This window comes from Saccostrea echinata, unplaced genomic scaffold (assembly GCF_033153115.1).
Source record: "Saccostrea echinata isolate AGI-Se365-2 ecotype Australia unplaced genomic scaffold, CSIRO_AGI_Sech_v1 ptg000028l, whole genome shotgun sequence".
Classification (NCBI taxonomy): Eukaryota; Metazoa; Mollusca; class Bivalvia; order Ostreida; family Ostreidae; genus Saccostrea; species Saccostrea echinata.
The window spans coordinates 13,468,463-13,496,068 of record NW_026889777.1 but is presented as its reverse complement, the minus strand read 5'-3'; the positions used below and the strand labels follow the sequence as shown (position 1 = coordinate 13,496,068).

The window sequence follows — 27,606 nt, the reverse complement described above, 5'->3', positions numbered from 1 at the left end:
TGATCTTTTTTGATTTTGATTGTTTTTTTTTTACAATATAATTAGTGATTATTTATAATGTATTGTCTAGTCGCTTTTAATTAGTATTTCGAAATCGTACAAAATTGTTCAAACCCAATGCTAAAAAAAAAAAAATAAAATATTAATCATTAATTATTTGTTTTTGTTATTGTACATTGGTGAAGAGCAATCCATTGAAATGAGGAAAATATGATGGCTTTATTTATTACCACTTAGTGCTTGCATAGGGTTACAAAGGGGATGATATAGTTATATTTGAAAATGATTGCTAAATAATTTTTGTAAGAAATATATCACTTTTTTTTTTTTTTTTGCAAATTGTGTGGAAATCCTCAAATTTATTCATATCATAGAATATCATATATTTAAACCACATGTTTGTGTACCCAGAAATGAAGAAAAAGAGAATCTCAAAAATTTAGGATATCAATTATACCGAGATTCCAATGGACTGTTATTTTTTAAATAGTCCTTTCAACCAATGTCACAGTATCCTTTTATTAGTTCTCATAAGGTGAAAGCTCAAAGAGCTAATGCTTTGGTCATTTTAATTTTTTTGAATGTGGGTCATAATTCATGAACCCCTTGGACAATTATTTTGGTCAAATTTGTGATGGAGTATCCTTGGTCCAAGGGTTTTCATAGGATTTCAACCTTATAAAAAGGAAGAGTTATAGTATAGGGATTTTAATCAAAAGTAGGTGTTGTTGAAACGTCTTTTTTCTCAAGAACCACTCGGCAAGTTAAAATTGTTCTATATTGCCCCATCACCCTGGGGCAAATAGCTTGGTCTCTGGTTGTCTGTCTATTTTGCCCACTATAAGAACAAGGATCATCAAATTTTATTCATTGATGTATCTGATAATGCATCTAAGGACTTTAGGATATTTTTACCCAAAAGTAGCTAGGTCACCATGAAATATGGAGATAACGAACAGTATTCAAAGTCCATTAAAACAACACAAATCAGGAGCAGAGCTACACGGACCTCCAAAAACATCAGAGGTAGGATCAGGTGCCATGGAGGAGTGAGCAGATCCCCTGCCGTCCGGTCACACCCGCCGTGTGCTCCTTGTCATGATCGGAAAATACCGGAAAAATCCGTCGACAAATCAGTGTGTAAATAATGGCCTAACTATTGGTATGAGAAACGTCAGTCAGCATATGACTTAATGATAGATTGTATTTTCTGACACGGTCATTGTATCGACCATAGAACTTACGAAATGATGACTTTAAACGAGAATGTTGATATTCTTGTTGCATCAACTTGTTTGTCAATAACTTACCTCGTTTTTGAAATTGTTCATTCGTAGATCATGCTCTTGCGTATCGAATCAACTGAGAGATATACACCCCATATGCAGGTGATAAGGATATATTGCTGCATAAGAAAGAGAAGTTGACGATTGAAAAGTTAAAGTCATCACGTTTATCATAAAGCTTTATTGTTAGATTACCATTAACATCTTACCTCTAGTTAAATATCTATTTCATATCTTTGGACTATATCAAAAGTCCACCCATGTTTTGTCATCCATCACCCAAGTCTGATAAAAATGTTCTTTAGATTAATTTCCTGTCAGAATTCTATAAACTGTTATGGTTTGAAATGGTTAGTGTCTTTCAATGTAAATCTTGTAAATCTGGTATTTTCAGATATGGTATTTTGTTCACAGCATCGATACTTTTTGGTGTCTCTCTACATATTTCGATCGACAGATCGACTGCGATCTTTAAACTTTCCTTTTTACTTTTGAATTCCTTAATCCATCTGTAAACTGTACAAAGTGAACGACTTTCCTTTACCTTTCATATAGGTTCTTCAGCGATTTTAATAATGAAGTACAGTTTTCACATACGCCCTCATTTCCCTCTCTTGGTAGAGATCATTTTTAAACAGTTTTCAACTCGGTGTAGTGACCACGCTTACTTTTTAAAAAGGAAATTTTTGCGATGTTAGTAGGGAAAGTAAGCATGCAGTTTTCTGTGATTATGAGTTCTTTCATAGAACTTTTCGACTGTAAAAAATTAGAATTAAATATTTCTACATTTTTTTTACGATAAACAGTATGTTGCATTACTTGTAGAAAGACCCTCGTAGTTAAATTTGTTCCAGTGGGGCTTTGTTGGTCATTATTGGAAAAAAGAATCTTGAAATTAAATACATGTAACTTTAAAAAAAAATCATATATTTATTAAAAGCAAGCAGGTTATTTAATGATGGTGTAAGTTATGGGCCCAATACCATGATAAACCACGTAAATTGTACGTAACGTAGGCTCAGACCCCTAGGTTTCGCTAAATTCATCATCTGTACCATTAAATAGGTCTCCTTGGCGACTATGAGAGAAGCTTCAGACAATATGATCCCTTTTTAAGATTGTTAAATTCATGTCATAAAGCCCCCGAGCTCCATCCCTAGATGAAAGTGAGTTTGTTTAGGGATGAGAAGCGTGAACTGTCAAGATAACGAACAGCATTTATGCTCTCGAGTTCAATTAATACAAATTGAGAGAAGGGTAACACACGGACCTCTGAAAATACTAGTATCGGAGGTGATATAAAGTGCCAAAGATGGATAAGCACCTCCTGTAGACTGTCCACACCTGCTGTGAGCCCCTTGCTATGGTCGGGTAAACTTAGGATTCAGGATGAATATAACGGCCGTAGATTTTACAAAATGTTTTCTTTAAAGGAGATTGTTGATGCCCTTATACCCTTGTATCATTAACTTATTTTTTATGAGCCTGTCTCGTTTTACAAATTGTTTGTACGTAGAACATGTTCTTGCAAATCAAGTCATCTGGGAGACATAACATAATATGCAGATGGATATAGTATATTGCTAAATAAGTAATGGAAGTTGACGATAGAAATTCAGTTGACCGTCAAGGTTGTGTTTTATATCTCATACATTCAAATGGTTTAGAACAGAAATACCTTGAAAATATTGGTCATTCAATTACAAACAAAAAATTAATTCCTTCACATTCTACAATAATGTTCTAAAATAAAATTTGAAATTTGTATTACCTATTTAAAAATTCCATTCAAAAAGTAAGCCTTATTGGAAATGGCCTTTACTTTCATGTTTAAAACTTTTTTATCAAAATAAAGAAAAATCATTCAATTCACACTTTGACTTTCATATACATGTATATGACCTCATCTTATCTATATCCTTCTGAACTTGAAACATACCGATGAAAATACTGAATTGCTAATAAAAATCTGAATTAATCATATTAATATTCTAGTCACATTTGACCGTTATTGTGTCTGCATATTGATCAGGAGGTTTGGATAATTATTCATTTTTAGAAGCAAAGTAGCTATGGATTATGACGATGTTATAGCGGATTTAGACTCCTTTGGTAAATACCAAAGACGCGTTTTTTTCCTGATTTCTATACCATGTCTGTTCACAGGATTTGGAGCCCCAGCAACGAGTTTTATTTTAGGAGATCATCAACACAGGTACAACTTAATAAGAATATCTTACATGCTAATCTCTGTAATAGATGTAATCCTATTAGCTGTTATTTTCACTCTGATTTTTCGCAGGTCCATTTGATATAATATTAGAATCAGACCCAGTGGGATAAAAATTAAAAGTTCATGACTTAATTGCAAAAAAGTTTATTTGAAGAGAAATTTTCCCTCACAAATGAGCATTTTTAGCATAAAATCGGCTTCAGCCCAGTCCTAGATATGTATTATATGGAATCTGAATGGGGTCGTGTTTCACTATCACATATCTCATCATCGTGGATACGGATCTATGTGCGACGGTGCGATAAAGCAATGGCGATGACGTGATGACGCCATGCAATGACAATGGTGCGATAACAATTGTCTTATGGTACGAGAATAAAGCGCTAGCTCTTCTATCTGTCGCTTCATATTTTGCTATCACACCTTTGCTACAACAAGGTGGCGCGACTGCATCATATCGTCATCACACCGTTGCGTCAATGTCATCGCACCATTGCGTCATCTGTATCGTGTCATCGTATCATCGATCCAATTTTCGATGTTTGATGGCGCGAAATCAAATTACATTACCCTATCCAAACTCCATAGTACAAATTATTCGTGCAAAACAAGAATATCTGAAAGTTTGATCAAGTATATAGACTTATAATATTTAGCTAAATTTATGCATCATTCACAATGTTTACTAAATGTGTATTCATATTCAAATATTTTCATATTCATTCAAATTTTAGGAGTTTCACTCACTTGAATATGTTCAGTGAATTGATAAAAAACGATATATTTTGGAAATAAGTACTTCAAGCAAATCAAGAGTTTTATTCTGTTCATCTTTCAAGTCTTCGTTGCAGGTGTAAAATCCCATTTTTTGACAATGACACATACGACGTACAGTCCGATTTCCATTTGGCCGCCATAAATAAGACGATTCCTTTGAATCCAGATGGAACATATTCATCTTGTACCGTTCTGATAAATGGGACAGAACGGAAGTGTTCCGAATGGGTATATGATCGTTCAAGATTTATTCGTACTGTAACGTCAGATGTGAGTAACTCTAGATTAATTTTGCATTCCGATTATTACACTTTCTCAATTGTTAGAAATATTTCCATGTATACGTTTATTAATCTCCATGTATAGATTTAAGATAATATTGTAAACTGAGTATGTTTCGTGGAATATGGAGATAAAGAACAGTATTCAAGCTCAACGTTCATTAAAATAATACAAATCAGGAGCAAACACGGACATCCAAAAACATCAGAGTGGGATCAGGTGTCATTGAGGAATGAGCAACCCCTGCCGACCGGTCACACCCGCCGTGTGCTACTTGTTTTGATCGGGAAATAACGGTAAAATCCGTCGACAATTCAGTGTGTAAATAATGGCTTAACAATTAGTATGAAAAACGTCAGTCAGTGATGACTTAATGATAGATTGTATTTGCTGACAAGGTCATTGTATCAACCACAGAACTTACGAAATGATGACTTTAAACGAGACTATTGATATTCTTGTTTCATCAACTTGTTTGTCTATAATTTACCTCGTTTTAGAAATTGTTCATACTTAGAGTATTCTTTTGCGAATCGACAATAATTGCGATGAGGACCCCCTCCCCCAATTCACTAATTATCAAGTACTTTGTCGGTATAAAAACTGTGCACAAGCAAAGATACCTCGCTTCACAATATTATGTGCAAAAGAAAAAAAAGGGCGAACAAGCGAACACAATGCCTATGGTGCAACAAATAAGATGATGAAAAAATTAAATCTCAATTATAACAAAGTTTTCTTCTATATTTCATCTAACATTAACGGATACTCTATGTAGAATCTCCACTTTCTGCAAAAATCTCACATTAATATTGAAATTATTATGCCCACAGAGGGCAAAAATAATCATTTTCTCATGCTACACATGTAATACAATTTTTTCATATCCGTTTGTATCTTTCCCGAGAATTACTTGAAGTCCATTTAGTCATAAATTTCAATAATACATGTAAGAACACTGTAAATACTAAATTCACAAATTTGAATTTGATTTTTATACAACTGAAGCTATAGGCATTCTGCACGCCTTGTTCACTTATCTTCTTTATTCCTGAAAACTGCACTAATTTATAATACAGTTAAAATTAAGATCTAGAATTTCACTCTTACACTTTGGTAAGCAATTACATAATTATTCATGTCACGTGTCCGTGTTAAAGGGAGGTTTTTTGGCAAAACGTTATTATTTTTGTCAAGGTTACATGTAAAATATGTTTTTGGTGTCTGCATAAGAACAGGTAGAACATACCCATATTCCATTTAACCACTACATTTACCATTGCAGGCTTTTTTTTTTACTATTTTTTGGGAAAATGATATTTCTCAAAGTTAGAGGGATACATCTATCTTATTTTAGGAGATATTTCACAGATACAGCTCTTAAAGAGACATCTATTTTACGGAAAGCTTCTAATAAAATAAATAGTGAAACTAAATGGACAAAGCTACTGGCTAAAATTATACTTATAGTGGAAAGAAATATATATTTTTTTAAAAAGTGTATTCTAAACATGCGTTAAAAGTTTCAGAAACTTCTCTTTTAGTTTAACCTTGTGTGTGATTCCCTTTATGTTCGTTCTCACCTGAAGATCGCATATCTAGTGGGTTTTCTTGTGGCCTCCATGTTTTCACAGATTGGAGATGTGTAGGTGTTTTATCTTAATTGTTGTATAATATAAATGTTTCCTGAATTATGTTTCTCTAAACTGTTATATATAGAAATACCCTATTACTGTACCACATCTTTATAAGAAATTTCAAACATTTTCGATTTTTTACCTAAAGCACAAATGGGTCAGATTCTGAAAGAAGAATTGGTTGATTAATGCGCATTTATTAATCCAAAGAAGAAGGTACAGTTTTGACTTTATTATGCCCTAAAAATTTAATGTCTTCAAAGAGTTTTGAAACTGGCTTAAATATTAGTGGAGTATATGACTGTGATAAATCGGGAAAGAATATGGCATGAATGAGTACCATTCTGGAAATATGACGTCGTTAATTAGATGCATTTCTCTGTTTTAAACAGAAAAAGCCACAAAATGACCCGTTTCAAGGGTCATTTTCATTAAGAAAATAGTGTCCACAGCCGTCGCCCACTATAACATTCGGATATGTTGTGTAAAAGTCTTTGGAAAATGACATATCTCAAAATCTTTGTGGGCGATGGCTGTGGACAATATTATCTGAAAGAAAATTCCAAGGAAAATTAGTGTCTTCTGCAACTTTTTAAGAAAATACGGGAAAATGCACATGTTTATGACATCACAATTAGCATTTAGAAGGTCATGTGAGAAAAATGATTTGCAAGATCTCTCTGCATGGAATTTCAATGATTCAGAAAGCATGAGTTTTAATTTTTTACATCACTTTCATTTTTAAGAAAAACACAGGGCAAGATTTGTATTGAAACCGTACCTTGTTCTTTATAGAGGATATTCAATGTTTTGTTGTTGGATATGGAATTAATTTCACGAGAGGGACAGGATTTTTTTTTATTTTCACTCGTGTTTTGCACTCGCAAAAAAATCAAACAATCCTGTCCCACTAGTTAATTAAATTCCATATTCAACAACAAGACATTGAATTTCCTGTTTATTACATTTTATTTTATTTTCCCTTTGCCTCTGTCTTTTAGGCTGTGACGTTATAGTTGAGACGTCATAGCTTAGCAGTTGTGAGATTGAAAACATTGTAACATGGATTTTAGCAACATATTTTGGAAGAAATTGGCAGTTTTAGTCTCTATCGGGATGATTTAGTTACTAATTCTAATTTATTAAAGGCAAAATTATTTATTTTTTTTACTTACTTTGATATCCTTTCACACTGTGAGAGAATATCACTTTGGTATCCTTTCACAGTGTGAGAGAATATAACTTTGTTCAATTAATAAATCACAGTATTTCACCGGTGAAAATGCAATAAATATATTTTATTGCTTTAGATATGGGAGACGGATTGTTATGTTAATACTATGTACACTCAGGGTTGCTGTTGTCTTTGCTGTCCCATTTTCCATTAACCCGGCGATGTTTGGGATTTTGAGGTTTTTTGAGGGATTGACTTCTCTAGCTTTCTATCAGATGTCATTTGTAACAGGTACACGTACAAACACACGCATGGGTGCACATGCGCACATCATGCTGTTTCTTGAAAAAACTTTTAATTTATACGATAATAATCTTGATTATTGATTTTTTTCATTTCATTTAAAATTTAGCTATTGAATTAGTCGGCCCATCAGAAAGATTATTCACAGCTAACTTTTCTAAGATGCTTTATTGTATGGGTGAGTTCCTGTTGATTTTACTGGCGTTCTTTGAGAGAGATTGGGTTTATCTGACTCTGTGGCTGGCCATACCGACTGTGCCCCCGCTCATATACTGGCTGTATGTATCATATGATCACAATTATTTACCTTTTTTTGAAATATAATTATCATACATGGAAAATCATACCTAATAGGTGTTATATTTAGGCCATTTTAGATTAAATTCTAAAAATCTAAAAAAAGAGACTGAATACTCAAATATTAACCTCTATTATTTCTGTCAATCAAGTTATTTAAAGATTCTTTGTACCGGGTACATAAAAATGTACATTTTCTCTTCAAAATGAAAATTAAGGGGAGAAAATGTTTTCTGTGAAGGAAATGAGGAAACTTTCTCATTACCTTTTTTTAAAAAATCAATTTTGTACTTTATATTCCTGCAAAAATAGCTCTATTATTGATCTATCCTTTAAGCTAAAGTTATTTCGGAAAAAAAGGTTTAATCAAAATAGTTTATGTTTTTCTCACACAATTATTGCATTTATCCATAATTTTGTTGTGATACGAAAATGCATTTTGGATATTACTGATAGCTGATTTTGTAAATGTAGACCTGGTTTGATTCCTGAATCCCCCCGCTGGTTGACCTCACGAGGAAAGACGGAAGAAGCTACCAAGATATTACGAAAAATTGCCAAAGTTAACAAAATTAAAAAGAAATTCGATGCTAGTAAAATTAAAAGAGAAGAAGATCAAGGAGTCAAAGTGATTTTAAAGGAATTGGTACATTCGAGGATTCTCATGAAAAGGCTATTCATAGTGATTGCAAACTGGTAATACTTTTCAATGTATGTGAATAGAAAAAAAGAGGTGTGATTCTGAAACACTGATACCCTCGTATAACAGCTAATGGCCAAGGTTAAAGTTTTCATATGTAGGTCAAACTCCAAAGTCAAGAGTTCAATAATTAGTCGGTACCCCAAAAAGTCATAAGGAATACACAGTCATGTGAAATATGAAAGCCCTAACACCAACCAGTCAAAAAAAAAAGCAAAGGTTAAAGGTTTTTAAAAGTAGGTCATACTCCATTGTCAGGGTCATGAGGTCAAACATATTGGTACCCAAAGAAAAATCTTGTCACAAAAAATACACGTGAAAAATGAAAGACTTAGCACCAACCATTCAATAGTTATGGGCAAAGTTAAAGCCAACAAACAAACAGATTAATAGACAAACGGAACAGAGGGACAATCATACCAAAACCTATACATGAATTCCCTTATTCTTCGATTTCGGGGGCATAAAAATACAAAGCAAGAAAAGAGGCCCCGGGGCTTGAGTTGTTCTTCCGATAAACTGCACAGCATATGAACTTCTTTTGAATCAGTATATCCCGAGGCCTTAAGGCATGTCAACTGATTCCACTGATAGGATTAAATGATCCTAACCCTTTTAGTATACAAAGTAAAAACACTTTACAACGAATGATTATAAATTTCAAAGCGAAGAGTACTAACCTTTTTTTGGTATCCATCTTCCAAAGGTGCATCAACCTCCAAATTAAGTTTTGTCACCGCACCTGTCTGATAGTATTCAAAACGTTAAAAGATTTCAAAATGTTTAGCAATGATATCAGAAAGTAAGTCTTTGTGACATACTTTAAGATCAACATATTGCAATGCCACAAACTGCATCAACTTATACAGTTTGCTTATTCTGAGCTTCATAATATTCAAGATATTGAGCTAAAAAGTTTGAAAACGATTTCAAAATAGAAAGACACTGTGAGCTTCTCTGGATCAACATATTTTTAGACACAAACATACATCTAATTTAAATATTTGATGATCCTAGGCTTCTTAGAATTTAATGTACGTGTATAACATCTCAGGAGGATTTTTTGTCCCAATTTTAAATAAGTTTGTTTGATTGTTGTTTAACGTCCCTCTCGAGAATTTTTCACTCATATGGAGAAGCCACCACTTGCCGGTGGAGAGCTGCAAATTTTTGACCTATACTCGGCACTTAGGGCCACTGAACAGTGAGGGATCTTTATTGTTCCAGCACCTACTGCGACACGGGACCTCGGTTTATACGGTCTCATCCGATTGACCGGTCTCCACGTCCCACAGTGTGATTCTAACCTCCGAATTAAGGATCAACTCCTTCCTCCGAGACTCTAAGTAGACACTCTAACCACTGCGCCACCCGGGCGACAATATCAAATGAATAGATGATTTTAACCTACATTTTATCAACAGATCTTTAGGCCTCAAGGTACATCGGTTGACAAGGTTTGATGATTCTTAGTATCAAGATTCTAAAGATTACAAAATGAATGAAATTAACTTCAAAAAGAAGTTCACTGTGAGCAACTTCTGAATTAAAAATTCCTGAGGCACAAAGATGCATCATCTTATTAGATTTGGTGACCCTGCATATTATATTGAACAGAAAATATAGGATGAAAGTTTATATTAAAATGATTTTGCCCTAAAATTCAGTAAATAGGGCACAGTAACCTACTTTTGAATTGACATACTTTGATCCTCGAGGATGCATCAACTTACAAGGTCTGGCGATTCTATGCTTCTTAGGTGAACGATTTGAAAAATTCAGAAAGTAGGTTACTTTGAATTAATATTTGGTTGGCAAATTCTTATAGGCCTCAAGATATCTGACAAGGTTTATGATCCTTCTAACAAAAAGTATTTCACTGTCACCTATTTTTGGGTTATTATATCCCATGTCTAAAGATGCATTAAATCACTTATAGGTTTGATAATCTTGGGCCTCTTAGTATCCAAGTTAAACTGATCAAAAATATATCATAATTAAATTAAAAAAGAAGGTCACTGGGATCTATTTATGAATAGACACATCCCATAGCCATAAGATGCATAAACGAATTAGGTTTGGTTACTCAAAAGCTCATAGTGTTAAAATATACAGGTTAATAGATCGTCAAACGAGAAACCATCACATTCAGAGAGCAGGTTACTGTTATTTACCTTTACGTTGACACACCGTAAAACCTACAGATGTATCAACAGACATGCTTTACGTTGACACACCATAAGACCTACAGATGTATCAACAGACATGCTTTACGTTGACACACCGCAAGACCTACAGATGTATCAACAGACATGCTTTCATGATTCTAAACCTCTTGTAATCGAAATAATTTATATGAAATCTTTTCAAAATGAAAAGCTATAAAATTCAGAAATTAGGTCATTGTGACCACTGCTTAGAAGAATTAGAAAGATTAAGTGATATACTAGGCAGCTTATCAAGCAATTAATCGACTTAATTTTTTTTTAAACCTATATCTATTAACTGTTCTAACTTAACGTCTCATATTAAGTAATAAAGTACATCCGTCCATAAAAAGAACTTGAAAAATCATATACTAAAAGGAACTTCATTTATACATCAAAGGTTTGTGGCTGCCTTTATATACTATGGATTGACAATGAATGTTGGTTCACTTGGCGGGAATCTGTACGAGAACTTTTCGCTCCTTGTGTTCGTTGAGTTGATAGGATATTGTGTCATCTTCTTCATGAACAAGACAGGGCGGAAGCCATTGCATCTGCTGGCCATTTTTGGATGTGGTGTTGCATCAGTCGGATCAATTCTTCTCATTCTTTTTGCAGAAAATAGTAAGAATTGATTGGAGATCAATGTGTTTTTAAGTAAATGTTTTTCTTTTGAAAATTTAATTGATTTTAACTAATATATATCCTTAATTTGTTAATAAAGCTGCATTATTTTTTTTTTTTATTTATTATACTTTGTTGGTAAAGTTCTTTGCTTTATACTAACGAATTTAACTTGTTGGTGACAAAATAGAAGGAAGAAAAAATAAATGTTTTCTCGTAGTTGATGAATCATTAGGAACACATATAAAAAAAGAAGCCATTTTTTCTGTATTTACTTAGCTCTGTACTGGCTACATATTGCCCTGTCCTTAATCTCTCGGTTTGGTATATCTGTCCTGTTTGCTGTACTGTACGTATACACGGGGGAATTGTTTCCTACTGTCATCAGAAGTATCGTGATGGGAACCGTTAGCATAGGGGCCAGAGTGGGAGCTCTTATCTCGCCTTACCTGTATGACGTTGTAGGTATCGAATTATCTGTATTGCATTTGAAGTATAAAATACCTGTGTAACGTTGAAGTTATGAAATTAACTGTATAGTATTTGAAGTATCGAATTACTTGCATGACGTTTTGTCCTAGCAAAAATACTGTAATTTTATTAAACTGACGCCACGAGCGTCAGGCAGTATAAGGATCAATTTTTTCCATGGTCCGAAACTAAGTGATCATACTTAGTGAGCTAGATTTTGTGCAAGCTGATTTACATCGGATTTTGTTATCTGCATTTTAACAAATACAGTTTGCAGAAGAAAGAATCATATTACTGTTGCAAAATGATGATGTGTTTACTTCCTTCAGTTTTTTTTTTTTTTAACCTATTTTTTTGCGATTCTTTATACGGACATGTCCGTGTAACATTTTTTCTGCGTTTCTAAACAAGAGTGTAGGCCAGTACCTGTAGAGGAATGGGCTTCACTCCCGTAAGGTTCTAAGTAAAGAATCGGCTAAATGAAGAAGACATCATGATTTGTACTGATTTTCATTTCATAAAAAATAATTTAAAAAAAAACACATTTTAATAGAAGAAATGAGAAAGGTTTTGAAATCGATTGAAAAGTAAAACTAGTATTGTTAACAATTTTAATACTGAACATAAAAATGTATTTTAAACTCATTCATAATGTATGGTAAGACCATCATCACAGGTGAGTTTTGTCCCGGGGGGTATCAGTATCTTGAGGGATCTTTTTCGTGCCACACCTACTGCGACACGGGGCCACGGTTTATACGGTCTCATCCGAAGGACCGGTTTCCACGTCCCACAGTGAGATTCGAACCCGCGACGTAAGGATCAACTCCTTACTCCGGGACTCTAGAGCGAACGCTCTAACCACTGCGCCAGGCTAGCGACTACTTAATCGTAGAGAACGACGGAGAACAGACCAGTCTATAAATAGAGGCCATCTCATCAATTTATCACTGACCAGAGAGGGTGCATGAAGAAGCGGTTTGTTGACGTGGCACTAGTCCGAAATATCTGACGTTTTCCAGGCTTTTTTTTCACGATTTTGATATTCATTTTGCATGCCAGGAAAACGTCAGAACCGGCGCCATTAAGAAAACTGGACTTTTCGCCTTCTCCATCCGGAGTTGATTTTTCGATACTTGCAAACCGAATTAAATGCCGAACTCACAATTTATTGCATGAATTTCAACTTGCTATAGTTTATTTTTCTACACGTCTTGCGTGCAATTTTTGTTAGAAATATTCTATTGTATATTAACATATTATTTCTAACATTTACGTTATTGGTGTGTAGTTAAAGAGTATAGTGGCATATTTATGCCATCCAAATAAATTTTGTCAACATAAGATATCGCAAGATAACTATCACTTTAAGTCAAGATAACTTGCTGGTTTTGTCGAGATACACCAACTTCTATCTCGTTTAATCAAGATAAGCAATGACATTTTTTTGCAATAGCTATCTCGACAAGATTATTTATCTTGTATCATGACTAAAATTGTTGCGTTGACAAATACTGCCTCTTCGTAATTGCTGTCACGATAACTGTATACTCGTAAATGTATAGATGACGTGTTACGGGTGTCTCAGTCGTTTTCCAGTGAAACTATGCGGATCTCTTTCATTGAAATTATTCTTCAAATTCATCACTGCTATTGAATCAATTTAATTTTTGTATTTGTCTATTGGAGGAATATTATTTTTAAGAGATAAGGATTTATAAATATAAACCATTCCACATTACTTTTCTCCGTTAAATAAGTAGCAAAACAACTCATTTACTTAATTCATAATTTCCATTTTTGGTCTTTTCTTATTACATGTTTCACACCTCGAACAAAGGGTTTTTGCTGTCACCAAACCACTTGGTACACTCCAAGCCCAAGCTTCATGGCTGGATGACTATGCCATTGTGTGCATAATTATTAAACTTATCATTATCAATGATAGGTTACAATCATGGACACAGGGCAAGGTCACTAAACAATGAATGTTGGACCTGATGTGCTAAACAGTCAATAAAATCTATAGAATTAATCAAGGAAAAAAGATCTTTTTTTATCTTCCCTTGTCTTTCTTTCCGAATTAATCATCTTTAGCCAAAATTAAAACATTAAAAATTATTTAAATTAAAAAAAAAATAAAATTAAAACAGAAATTTAAGAAAAGTTTAGTAATTATTTGAATATTTAGAATTTAGCAATTACACCACTATAACTCACAACTAGAATTATATCTCATCAAATTAAAATGTGCAGAAAAAAAGGTTACTCGCCATCTTGCCTTGGATTTTAATTAACAGATTAGGAGGACACAGCAAGAAGTCAAAATTTGATTTTTTGCAAAGTTCAAATACAGGGATATACCTATATTGCTCAAGTAGTGTGTAAACTTTCCCTGTAATTGTTGTAAGCCGAGACAATCCAACCATATATACAGATTTTTCCCCTTTTTTCTGTTTTCGTTTTCTGTGGAAATCTGTGCTTTTCAAGAGCAATTTATCCATTTTACCTCTAAAAACATATCTTTACTAATGTCAACAAGTCCCCTGACTTAAATCCCATAAAAATGACATGAATAACTTCATACTGAGATTTTGAATCTATAGAAATGAACCTTATTGTGTTTGAAAGCTACTCACTGTAGACTGTCTGACCTGTTGCAGAACAGGTATATATTACCCTGAGGGGTATAATCATCGCATCTGGGCCTCTACAAAATGGCAACAGTCAGGATCAAATCATCGTTATCTTGATTAAATAACAAGAAACACACAAAGAATTGTAATGAAATAGATAAAGACACAAAAGGTTTAATTTCTCATGTGAAACATGTACTAAGTATGTTGTGTATAACTTTTCCCTCGCCATTCGAGTTGGTCCCTCGCTTCGCTCGGCACCAAATCTCATGGTGCTCGGGAAAAGTTTACCAACATATACTTAGTAGACATGGCAGAAGTAAAACAATTAATGCAAAGAGTCAATCATTTATTAAAAACTACCGATAATAATGTTATAGCCAAGTATTGATCTCTGATAAATAAATAAAAAAATCGTTTATTTAATTGAGTAGCAAATTTATTGAACAAATAATTGCAAATATTATATGTAATTAAGTGAAAAGCTCATTGGTTTGGTTCACACTTACTTGTATTTTATTTCACTGAAAACAAAGACACGGTTTGAACACACATTGGTTCAAACTGAATTCCCTTGAAACTTATTAGAGTAACAATTTGATAGAAGATATCCGCCTTTTTCATTGGAAAATGACCGAGGCACCCGTGACACATTATCTGTTTATATACTAGTATATGTACATGTACATATGCAGTTATCGTGACTGCAATTATGAAGAGGCAGTACTTGTCAACGCAATGATTTTAGTCATAATACATGATAAATTATCTCGTTATGTCGAGATAGCTATCGCAACAAAATTTGACAGATTATCTTGACTAGACGAGATAGAAGTTGGTGTATCTCGACAAAATCAGCAACTTTTCTTGATTTCACGAGAAAGCTATCTTTACTTGACGCGACATCTTATGTTGACAAAAAACTATGTGGATGGCATAAATATGCCACCATAGTGTATAGTTAAAGAGGCATTGAGGCCTTAAATATCATAAAAAGTTTTGTATTAAGTTTCATAGCAAATAAAAGTATCAAAGTTTTTACTGCAGTTAACGATATTTAACGTGAGTTAACTATACTTAGTGAGATATCAATTAACCTGTATGATATTGTAGATATCAAAATACCTCTTTGACGTTTTAGGTATCAAAATACCTGTAAGCAGTTATAGGCAACAATCAATATGCATGATGTTGTGGGTATCAAATATCCATATGACGTTGCAGCTAGGCATCAATTTCTGTTCACTTGTTCGACCCTAAGTGGTTGTAAACTATGTGCAACTCGCTCTTACTTTATTTGTTCAATGACAATCAATGTAAAATACTTTCTTCCTCTTGTAACTGGACCCAGATTCTAAATTAGTAACCACTTATTAAGATAAGCAAAGAACAAAGACCAAAAAGAAAATAAAACTGTATACAGGGTGTAATTTCGCTCCGTGTTGTTTTGGCCCTTCCACACTTGCAAATAATTTTGCCCCTTTTTAAATTCGCCCAAGCACAGTTCTCTAAGAAATTATACTAAATTATACCGTGTTTTGTGAATTCGTCCTTTTTTAAATTCGCGCTCCTGTGAATAGGGCGAAAGGGGCGAAAATAAATTTCCCTGTTTTTTGTATTAATTCCCTGTTAATTGTATTGTATTAATAATATTTTAACATAGTCTCATTTTATTTGAATCAGTAAATGCGAGTTATCTAAGATTTTATTTATATTCAGACAGATGGTAAGATTGGTAAAATGCTACCACTCATCACATACTCTGTTATTACCATAATTGTTGGATTGTTGTCCATTCAGCTACCCGAAACAAACAAAAGAAAATTGATTGAGACTGTCGAAGAGGTCGAAGTGAAGTAAGTTGGATTTTTTTTCTCTCGTTATTTTACAATTTTGAAACCGTGGCATAATTTCAATATCTTTTTTTTTTTCTTTTTTTCCTTTTTTTTTCTTTTTTTTTTTTTTTTCTTTTTTTTTTTTTTTTTTGACATAAAAAGTTTTGAAACTTAACATTCCTTTTTATAAAAAGTATATTATCCTAAAATTTTGATAACTCTTTTATTTTCAAGTATGATTAAAGGCAAAGGCAAATTTACAGAAGAGGAGCCCCAAGATACGGTACCTCTTAACTGGAATCCATCGCCTTAAATTACAGTATAAATATAATAGATGATACATCGCGCAAACAAAGGTCAATATTAAAATTATCATAACTAAAGATTTTAATACACTCAGTTGTATTTGTAGTTGTATGCATTGGCTGCGATTATGATAAGAAAAAAATATTTGTACACAGATATTCACTTTTTATATTCAGATATAATGACATTGCATTCATTTTAACATTTTAGAAGTTCATTTGTTAGAACGATTTAGATGTATTCCATACACTGTATATGAAATAAATACATGTATATAAAAATATTCCTTCTTTTTTCACTGTCTGAATGTGGTAAACAACAGAACAAGATAAATTGCTTTACTTTACGTGCAGAACTAGGGAGTGTTCTATTTTGAATTTACTTCACAAAACGTTCAAAATATTTATAACAATTCACTTATAAATTTATATATTACATTTTTACCATCGAACTTGTATCAGCTGGTGTACACTTTGTTGCCAAGGAGGATACTTGTCGCTCGATATATATTCTACTATGAATACTGAAAAGATAAGCGATTCCATACTGGCTGACACGGTGTCCAGTATAAAAGAGTCTATAAGGTGCACAGGCTCTGACATAGTGGTTGGTTCCCCTCGGATTCTCCTTCGGGACATTCACAATTTATCCTTTATACAGTCAGCAGATAACCAGTTTTGGTCTAAAATAAACCATACCTTTACGAAAATCAAAGATGGTAAGATATAAATCAGGGATATTTTTGACGATTCTTTTCTGACCCCATGTGACTTTTAAAACTTCAAACATTGTCTATAGAATTGAATGTACTCTACGCGAACTTACTTATATCAAAGAAACAAAAGTTGCACCAAATAACAGAACCTTGGTTTGAAATAATAATGGGGGCTATCAACATCTTTATAAATATTTAAGTTCGCCAGACCACAGTGTTCTTCCAGTGAGGGTAAGAATTTTTTTTTTTTGGGGGGGGGGATATATAATCAAACTAATAGTCCTACATTGAGTACTCCATTCCGTAGGTAACAGGAAGAATACTGGATCTGGAAACTAGACACGGCCTATCCGTATGGTTGTAACGATAATGTAGGAGATCTCTTCAGTCCACAGAGTGTGATGTGAATGTGATTGGACTTTTTAAGAATACATCTAGACGTAGTTGTAGTCCTGGACATCGATCATACAAGAGACCAATTAAACATAATGTCTCTTTTGATTCACTTTTGCCTTACGTCAATAAACAATCAGGTCTTCATCACATTCGCACTAAACTTTACTCGGTTCCCTTGAAATTTTTGAATGGAATATCTGAAAATATGTCCATACTTAGATTTGTGAAACTAGTGATTGTGATTATGGATGTAGCCCAGATGTAGTCTCTTTAATTCTGACTTAACCTGTCGGTTCCTTCAATAACAAGAGGCCCAAGGGCCTTAACGGTCACCTGAGTATAATACAACAATTTAGAGGATCCATAAAGTATATAATGAACTGAAAGGTGAAGCTTTGTTGCCCAAAAGCAAGAAAAATAGAGTGATCAGGATCAACAATATTATTAGTCTAGTATTCATTAACAGTTCATAAATTAGGTTCTTATCTGTTCCCCATTTATCACTCTCACCAGACAGTATGTAAACAAACTATCAGTGCTTCTCTACTCTTTTAATTCCTTGTTGAAATCTCTTACATTGGCCTCTCTTGGTCTTTGATGAACAATTAATAAGACAAGTTATTTTTGTCTCATTTTTATTTATCTATTATTTACAAGTCTACCTGATCATTAAAACTATGAAAGTACTTTTTGTATTATACAATAAAAATTCTTGCATAATTCTCTTATTCTATTAACCTTTCAAGTACATTATTTACAGTGATTAATTATGACAAGTAAATGGCAAAGGGGAATAACTCCTCTCAGTAGAATACAAATTAATAGAGCCCTGGCCTGGACCAGAACACTTGACCAAATGGTCCTGATGTTCAAAAATCTGGTAAAAATACCCTTCCTTATTAAAACTTTTACTCTTTTTGCCTCTGATATGCACAGGTGCAGAGAAGATTTTTAAAGCATTAATGCATCTTCACTCTATAATAAATAGAGCCCCGTCCTAAAATCAGAACCTCTGATCCAGGGATCATGAAATTCACAATTTTGGAAAAGGCATCCTTGCTTATCATAACTATGCATCTGTTTAAATAATACCCAGGAGTAGAGAAGGAGATTTTCAAAGAAATAATGTACTTTCACTATATGATCTATATAGCCCCGCCCTAGCACCAGAACCCCTGACCCTGGGACTATGAATTTCACAATTTTGGTAGAGTCACTCTTGCTTATCATAACTATGTATTTAATTTGTTTAAATAATACCCAGGAGTAGAGAAGAAGATTTTCAAAGAAATAATGCACTTTCACTACATGATTTATATAGCCCCGCCCTAGCACCAGAACCCCTGACCCTGGGACTATGAATTTCACAATTTTGGTAGAGTCACTCTTGTTTATCATAACTATGTATTCAATTTGTTTCAATAATACCCAGGAGTAAAGAAGAAGATTTTCAAAGAAATAATGCACTTTCACTATATGATCTATATAGCCCCGCCCTAGCACCAGAACCCCTGACCCTGAGGCCATGAATTTCACAATTTTGGTGGAGGGCACAATGCTTATTAAAATCATGCCAACAGTTTGACTGCTTGATGTCCAGGAGTAAAGAAGAAGATTTAAAGATTGCATTAATTTTGATGGTTTTGGCCCCACCCCTCAGGCCCCAGGGGGGCAGGGGCCACGAATTTCATAATTTTTGTTCCCCTTCACCCATAGATGCTATATGCTAAAATTGGTTGAAATTGGTTTGCTGGTTCCAGAGAAGAAGCTGAAAATGTTCAAAAGTTTACGACCGACGGACGACGGACCACGCACGACGACGGACGAAAAGAGAAAGCAATAGGTCACCTGAGTGACTCAGGTGACCTAAAAATAGAAGTCGACAATTTTTTATCGAGTAATTGGTCATCATGAAATTACTTTGTCAAATCATAACGAATCCAGCATCATTTTAATATCAACTTTAGAGTACTTATGTGTAGAATCAGTGATTCACTTGATAAATCTCATATTTGACTTCTCCTGGTCGTCTATGAGATTGATAAACATGATGTATTTCTTTGGACAGTCAGTAACAAACCTAGAAACTAATAGTATTTCTGACAATGATTATATACGAGGGGCATTTAAAAAAAGGTTCCGAGAATGAATTGATAAATATCAAGTGTTTATCGGAAGTTAACGAGTTTGGTATTATAGAAAAGAGCAGGAAATTATGCACATATTACATCTTCACTTAACATTTTTGATGACGTAATAACTCCGAAAAAGACCTCAGAATTTTTGTGTGTTTAGTAATATGGAGAGTCGAAGTTTTTATCCTGCTGAGAACAATAGAATAGGGCTATCAAGGGCTTTTCAAAGAAAATTAGCATTGAGCTAGAATAAGATTATAAGAATGGTACTGTAAATCAACAGGGATCCTGTGTGACTCAAGTAAGAGACAGTTCATGTGTAAAATCATGATAATTTGAAATTCAATGAAAAACTAAAAACCAGAGGTTATAGCGAAGTAACCCAACATATAATCCAAGCCAGTTTTCTAAAATATACCCATGCTAACTCTTCCAAAAATTATTGTAGCATATATACAGTCCCTGTCATTGTATTACCCAAAATGCAAAAAATACGTTGAAAAATATTGTAATAAAATAGTGTATTTATGCCTGCCTGCCCAAATGTTACCTAGGAAGAAGAAACACTAAGTCTTGCTGTAACCTTCAACTCGACATTCAGATAGATCGACGACTTTTTATCAATTAACAATCGTCACATGTACTTCCATTTATATGTCGACTCAATATATCCCAGTCACTCGAAATTTATTCTGCATATCCTTGGCTGGAAAAGTGTGAGAAAAATTAAGAGTTATGCATTTTGAAATTGTGATTTTTCATTCCAAGTAAAATTGTATAATTTACAACAAAAAAGCGTAATTATTAATATTGACCTGAAGCTTCTTAATAAAACAAATTAAAAGGCCTATAAAATTCTGTAAAATAAAGGTATGACATATATTGAGCAGGAAAAATACCCAGCCCACATGTGCTCCCTTTCTTTTCAAATAAACACGGGGGTATTGAAGTTCACGATAAAAGTAGATCAATGAATATGCACGCTTTCTGCAATTTGAAACAGGACGATTGATGAAAAAAAAACAATATAGAAAATAAAGTACTCAAGTTTATGACATCATTGTACTTTTAAAAAGAATTATCCCACAACATACAAAGGGAAATTTTTGAAAACTCAAAAAACACGCTGCAGCTCAAGGGAGAAAAGCTTTATTTGCTATTTTTAATTCATTAAAAGCACATGCATCGTCTTTGATACTTATGTAAGTAGTGTACTTTTATACGCCTCAGAGATATGGGGATGGCATAAACCTAATGATGTTGAAAAAATCCATCTTGATTATTGTAAAAGAGTTTTAAGGGTAGGTCAGAAAACAGTTAATAATTTTATATATTGTGAATTGGGTAGATATCCACTAGCACTGAAAATGAAATTAAAAAGTTTTAAATACTGACTCAAGTTAAGAAGGTCTGATAATTGTATATACTCTCAGTGCCTGTTATCAAGATATGGTTTTGCGTAATGATAATTGAATTATGTGTATTAAAGAAAAGTTGGGAAGACTAGGCGTGAGCTAATCATGGGAATCTAACATTATTGATAATTGTGTATTTAAAATAATTGATCAAAGAATGATTGATGTTTATAGACAAAATATTTTTTTTTTCAATTGTATCTTCTTATTTAAAAGGACAACTGTACCAGTACCTTGTGAATAATTTTGTATTACAAGCATATTTAACATAGCCTATTGATAAAAAAAGAATATCAGAGAATGCTTACCAAGGTGAGATTGTCAAACCACCAATTAAAAAATGAAACTGGTAGATATTAAAATACGTAAGATCTCAAAGAGTTTGCACTCTCTGTTCTCCTAATGATATTGAAGATGAATTTCATTTTATATTAAAATGTCGATTTTATGAAAGTCTGAGAAGTGTGTATATTAAGAAATAATATTATGTTAAACCAAGTGTATTTAAACTTATAAATTTATTGTGTAGTCAAAAGATGAAAGAGCTACCTAATTTTTGTAAATTTTTATACAAAGCTACAGCTCTTTGAATATCCAATTTGTAATTATTATTTGATATCTGTATCCTTGTTTTGTATATCATACAGTTGGAAAAATGTTTTATTTTGTATGCTCTCTATTGCGTATAAAATCTGATGAGCCTTTCGCTTAAAGAACTAAACCAACTAAACATACAGGTATTAGTATTCGTGCACAAATTGATCAATTAAAAAAATCCATACCGCATTAATCTCGCGAGATTACTAATTAAATTACTTATTAATTGTCAATTTTAATAATTTTACAATTTCAGAATTGGATCTTTTTATAATCTCTGTTAAAATAAACGTATACAAATTCAAATAATTCAGTCTGTAAATATATAGGCTCAGAAAAAAGTAAGTAGGTTTTCATATATAGAACCGCGTTTAATGTTGGGCTTTCTACAGCAATATGATGATATATCGTAACAGTATATACCAATTTTTGATTAAAAAGAAAAATATGGGAAAAATACGTGTATGTTTTCATTAAAATGAAACAGGAATTTATTCACTAGGTAGTTCACAGAAATATTTATATTACAGGTACATGTAACTCTTGAAGGCTCGAATTTCGAACTCTCGAAGTTCTTGATCGCTCGAAGTGAGTCTCCGGTCCCGAATATTTCCCCTATACAACTAAGCAAATTAACTCTTGATTTCTCGAACTCTTGATCTCTCGAAACCCTTGATCCCTCGAAGTCAAAATGCTGTCCCGTGATGCATATTCTATTAGAATTTACCCTCGATACCTCGAAGTGGCTATGTGTATACAAGGTTATATAATTAGAACCTTTACTTGGCCATTTAAATGGCCCCAGGCAGAAGACGCGGGTCTCGAGGAACGGGATGTTTATTCAGGTGACACTTACGCTGCAAGGTGATTATTGATTTATAATTAATATAATCATATTTTGCCTATATGCTATTAAAAATTATCATCGACTGTTTTACGATAATCTAGAGACGCGGTGTCAGTGAAAAGTACTAATTGATTAAAAGGGGAATAATAATTTAATTTTTATTTCTAGTCAGTGTCAAAGTTAAACGAAATACGAAAAAGCAGAAATAGCCTCAATATCAATATGATGACTATTATTGGACAAATACTTACAGAACTGCGTTCAATGATCATGTTTGGAATAGTCAATGCTATGTACGACGCTGTAACGAATGCGTAGTATAATGTTCGTATTACAAATAAATAAATATACATGAAATGACGATATACATTTTTTGCTTTACTTGGTTTAATGATATATTCATCTAAATTACGAAAAAATATCGTTGTTTTCTAAAAAAAAAAAAAAAAACCTGTAAAAGGTTAGCACTGCAATGACTGCATGAAAATCATTACATTCGGTAAGACTAATTTTAAAACCTGTCAACAAACCCGGAAAATTCTGGACTCTTGAAATCTCGAACTCTTGATCTCTCGAAGTTTTTTTTATTGTATGTACATTGTAGTACATGAAAATATTTGATGATGTTTCAACTAACTGGCATTTTTAGCTCACCTCGACGATGTCGAGATGAGATTTTGCTTTACCCCCGGCGTTGGAGGCAACGTCGGCGTAAGCGTCAGCGTCTCGGTAAAAGTTTTAGGAGCAAGTCTATTTCTAAGCCACTATAAGTCCAACCTTGACCAAACTTGCATGGATGATGCATCTAGGGATGGTCACTAGAAGACTTGCTTCGAATTCGGATCCTGGATCTAACCTAGATTTTCCAGGTGAGTGACCAGGTTGAAGTTTCCATTCCAAAGTAACTATAATCCCTACCTGGTCCAAACTTGCTTAGATGGTGCATCTAGGGATTCACACTTACTTACCTGCTTTGGATGCTGGATCTGACCTAGATTTTCCTCATGTGTAAATTTTAACCAAAATAGCATGGATGATGTATCTAGAGATGGACACTTCCAGACTTGCTTTTGATTCTGATTTTGGAATAGCTATTTAATATTATGGCCTGTTATGATTAAACTTGCATAGATGCTGCAACTATGAATGAAACCTTCCAGAATTGTTTTGGATGTTGGAACTGACCAAAATTTTCTTGATTAGTAAAGAGGCTAAAAGTTTTTAGCAGGTCTATTTCAAAGTAACTATTGGTTCTTCTTTAAAAAAAAACTCGCATGAATATTAATTTTAGAATGTATACTAACAAGAAAAAAAATATGATGTGAGATTTGCCTTACTTATAGACAAGAAAATATTGGTGTTGCCATCAATTGTCGCCCGGGAAATAAATGAAGTAAAATCTTGATCATCAAACCGCTTCGATTTGTGTGATACAGGCAATGATCGAGATTATGGTCGGTAAGATTTACGGAAAGCTTCTAATCGGATGAAAATCGAACAAAAACGATACGTTTTAAACTTTTTCATTTCATCAACTAACTGTTGGCTGCATAAAATATAAATTAGAATCAGACACATGTATCACCTATCATCAAAAATATATTTGACTCAATGAATATAAAACACAAACAGTGTAACGTACGTTTTTTTGCGATAAGTAAAATTCAATGTTCTAAAAAAAGGGACGTGTTGTTTTGTCGATAGTAAATGATAAGGAACTTTGTATATTACATATTTTCAAAGATGTACTTCATGGAAGTAAATATATTGTGTATCTCGTAATTAATAAAGGGAAAGAACATTCTGATGAATAATCTTTTTAATATATAGTTAACCTTTACTTCTGAATAACTTCTCCTACCTCAATCCCATACACCAAAACTTTAACTTATATGTATAGAGCAGCCCGGTCCTTCGGGCTACAATAACATTCGTCGAGGTGAGCTTCGAAATTTCTGAATACCTATGTTTTTAAATATGTGTACGTCTAGATTGTTCATTTGAAAAGCCCCATCTGCGTGTGTTTTGAAGATTATTTCAAGGACTCTCATAAAAAAGGGGAAAAAATACGAGAGAAAGAGAGCTGGGAGTCTGTAACGAGTTAATGAATATATACACTATCAAATAATTTACAACTGAATTAATTTCTGTCACGAGAATATTGATGATTTGTTTTCTTATTGATTAATCTTTTAAGCCATTATGCTATATACTTAAGCACGTTTGTTTTGTTTGTTTGTTTGCTGTTTAACGTCCCTCTCGAGAATTTTTCGCTCACATGGAGATGCAACCACTTGCCTGTGGAGAGCTGCAAATTTTGTCCTATGCTCGTCACTTGGGGCTATTGAGCAGTGAGTGATCTTTTTCGTGCCAGCACCAACTGCTACACTGGACCCTGGTTTATACGGTCTCATCCGAAGGACCGGTCTCCACGTCTCACAGTAAGATTCGAACCCGCGACGTAAGGATCAACTCCTTACTCCGCGACTCTAGAGCAGACGCTCTTACCACTGCGCCACGCTACTTTTGCACATGAGCATTAAGTTAAGCAAAATTAGATTGACTGTGCTGTGTGAAAGTAAAAGTAGGTAGTACAAATAAATGATTTCCTTAAAACAACGGATCTATTTATTGGAAATAAATTAATTCTATCACTCTCTCTCTCTCTCCTCCATCTCTCGCTCGCTTTCTCTTTCTCTCTCTTTCTTTCTTTCAAAAACATCATATTACTGTATATAAAAAGAATGCTCATTTATATACAGTAATATATTTTTAAAACGTCATCATTCCAGCAAAACACAAAGTACACATAATACACCTTCCTGAAACCAAGAGCCTATGATGGAAATTGGATAAAACATACTAAAAACTTGCAATTTAAATATGCAATGAGAATTTAAAAAAAGAAACATTAAGTTTATTTGATTATCGTATAATTATACGAGTATCTAACCATGTCTGTGATATTTCTTAAAATTACGCTGCAAAATGACATTATCAATTTTATACATGTAAGAACACTGCACAGCTTTTAACAGCGACTGGGTTTTATTGACGCCATTAGCAAAGGGAGATAAGCCTCGTTAGTTGAAGTTCATTTTTGTGATAAGTAATTTTGATGGATTCCGCTGCCGCTACCTTGCATAAAAAATATAAAATATAATTTAAGGCTTTGTTAAAGCAGCTCAGATGAACTCATTATCGTACACAACTCCAAATGCATAGGACATTGATTCGTATAACCTTTACTGAATCAATCTAGTGCAAAGGCATGCCCTCAATGGATGATGACAAGCTTTTAATCATAAACGCTAGAGGTATTATGTATCGGAAAGTGCTGCGATCGAATTGAAATATTGAAATGAGTTAATTATTTCTATATTTAACGCATCTGACCACCAAAAACTCAGTGTGCAGTCATACAAATCTGATTTTTAAAATGAAATAATAAACTTTACATAGAATCACAGCACGTTTCACAAACTACAATGTGTGTTGAAAATATCTATGAAGTAAACTTGGAATTTAAAATTGGTTATCCCCTTGCACTATTAGAATTTATAGGTGAACCAATACTGCAAGTAAATGTGCTAAAATCACTCGACAAGTCTAAATAGAAAATATAACCGTCCTCAATATGAAGTTAATAACCATAATTACATCTCTCCAATATTATTTATGAAATAAGATTCGCCATCCTCAAAAAGAACATATTTTTTATCATGAAAAATCTCCGATATTTCCATTGCGCACAGTAACTGCACTGCAAAAATAAAGATCGTTTAGTCGAAATAATCTTGTTTATACTTGATTTGCAAGTATGGTCAACAAAGTAACTTAGGTGATGCCTGAGATATGTTACATGTATGAATTTATACATATATTATAGTTAAAATGGTTTTTAGAAATATATAAATTACAGGGTAAGCATTTGCAAGGGGAAAAAAACCAACTTAATGGTGTTTAATAAAAGCAACAATAAAAAAGAGACCCTGGACGAAAGAGGTTGAATTTTCACCTGGACAGCACTAAGAAAGTGACTGCTTTGCATACGTGTTTTTTTTAACTTGTTTATTATTGGATAAATTTGGTTATGATGAAGGGACAACAAATATTATCTAACTGACCAATGGTCAATCGTTTGTATAAAGTATCTACAATTAAGAAATAAAATGTAAAGATTGTAATATATCACTTTATTTTATTGTGCGGTCGTCCAGTTCTCATACTTGTTAAAACTATGTTCATCATGTGCCCGCCAGAAAAGTTATTCGTTTACGATTTTATTGAAAATAATACGTCAGCTTAACTTGATACGATTGTAGTAATAGCTCTTAAAATCGTATTTTACCTGCTTTTACTTCATGCTTGATCTTTGGATTTATAATATCAGGGATAAGAGGATGGATTTTTTATTTCATGTTTTTAGCAGGCATCATACTTTACTCTTATCGTCACTTCCAGTTTAGTAACGTAATCAGATTACTGGATCATATTCTACATTCTAATTTGAGTTGTGTATTTTGAGGCTATAAGTAGTTCTTTATTGTCAGCATTAACTTTATACTCAGCCCAATCAGGACTACATTTGTTTACGCTATCGTTGGTAGTTACGATATTTATACGCTAAATTGTACGTGGAAACTCAGTTTCCGTACAAGCTGTTTATTGGTTGACAGTTCGTACAGCATATTTTTGAATAATTTGAGTCATATGACAGGGGATAGGAGGTT

At 33.3% G+C, this 27,606-nt stretch overlaps 1 protein-coding gene across 1 annotated transcript; it reads left to right on the top strand.

The window, feature by feature from the left end:
- Positions 1 to 3,358: 3,358 nt before the first annotated feature.
- Positions 3,359 to 16,775, top strand: LOC133193535 (organic cation transporter protein-like). Its single transcript, XM_061329498.1, has 10 exons — positions 3,359 to 3,398; positions 4,316 to 4,566; positions 6,123 to 6,223; positions 7,526 to 7,680; positions 7,802 to 7,970; positions 8,464 to 8,685; positions 11,297 to 11,520; positions 11,800 to 11,981; positions 16,347 to 16,483; positions 16,697 to 16,775. The coding sequence occupies exons 1-10, from the start codon at positions 3,359 to 3,361 to the stop codon at positions 16,773 to 16,775; spliced, it is 1,560 nt and encodes a 519-aa protein (XP_061185482.1).
- Positions 16,776 to 27,606: the final 10,831 nt, after the last annotated feature.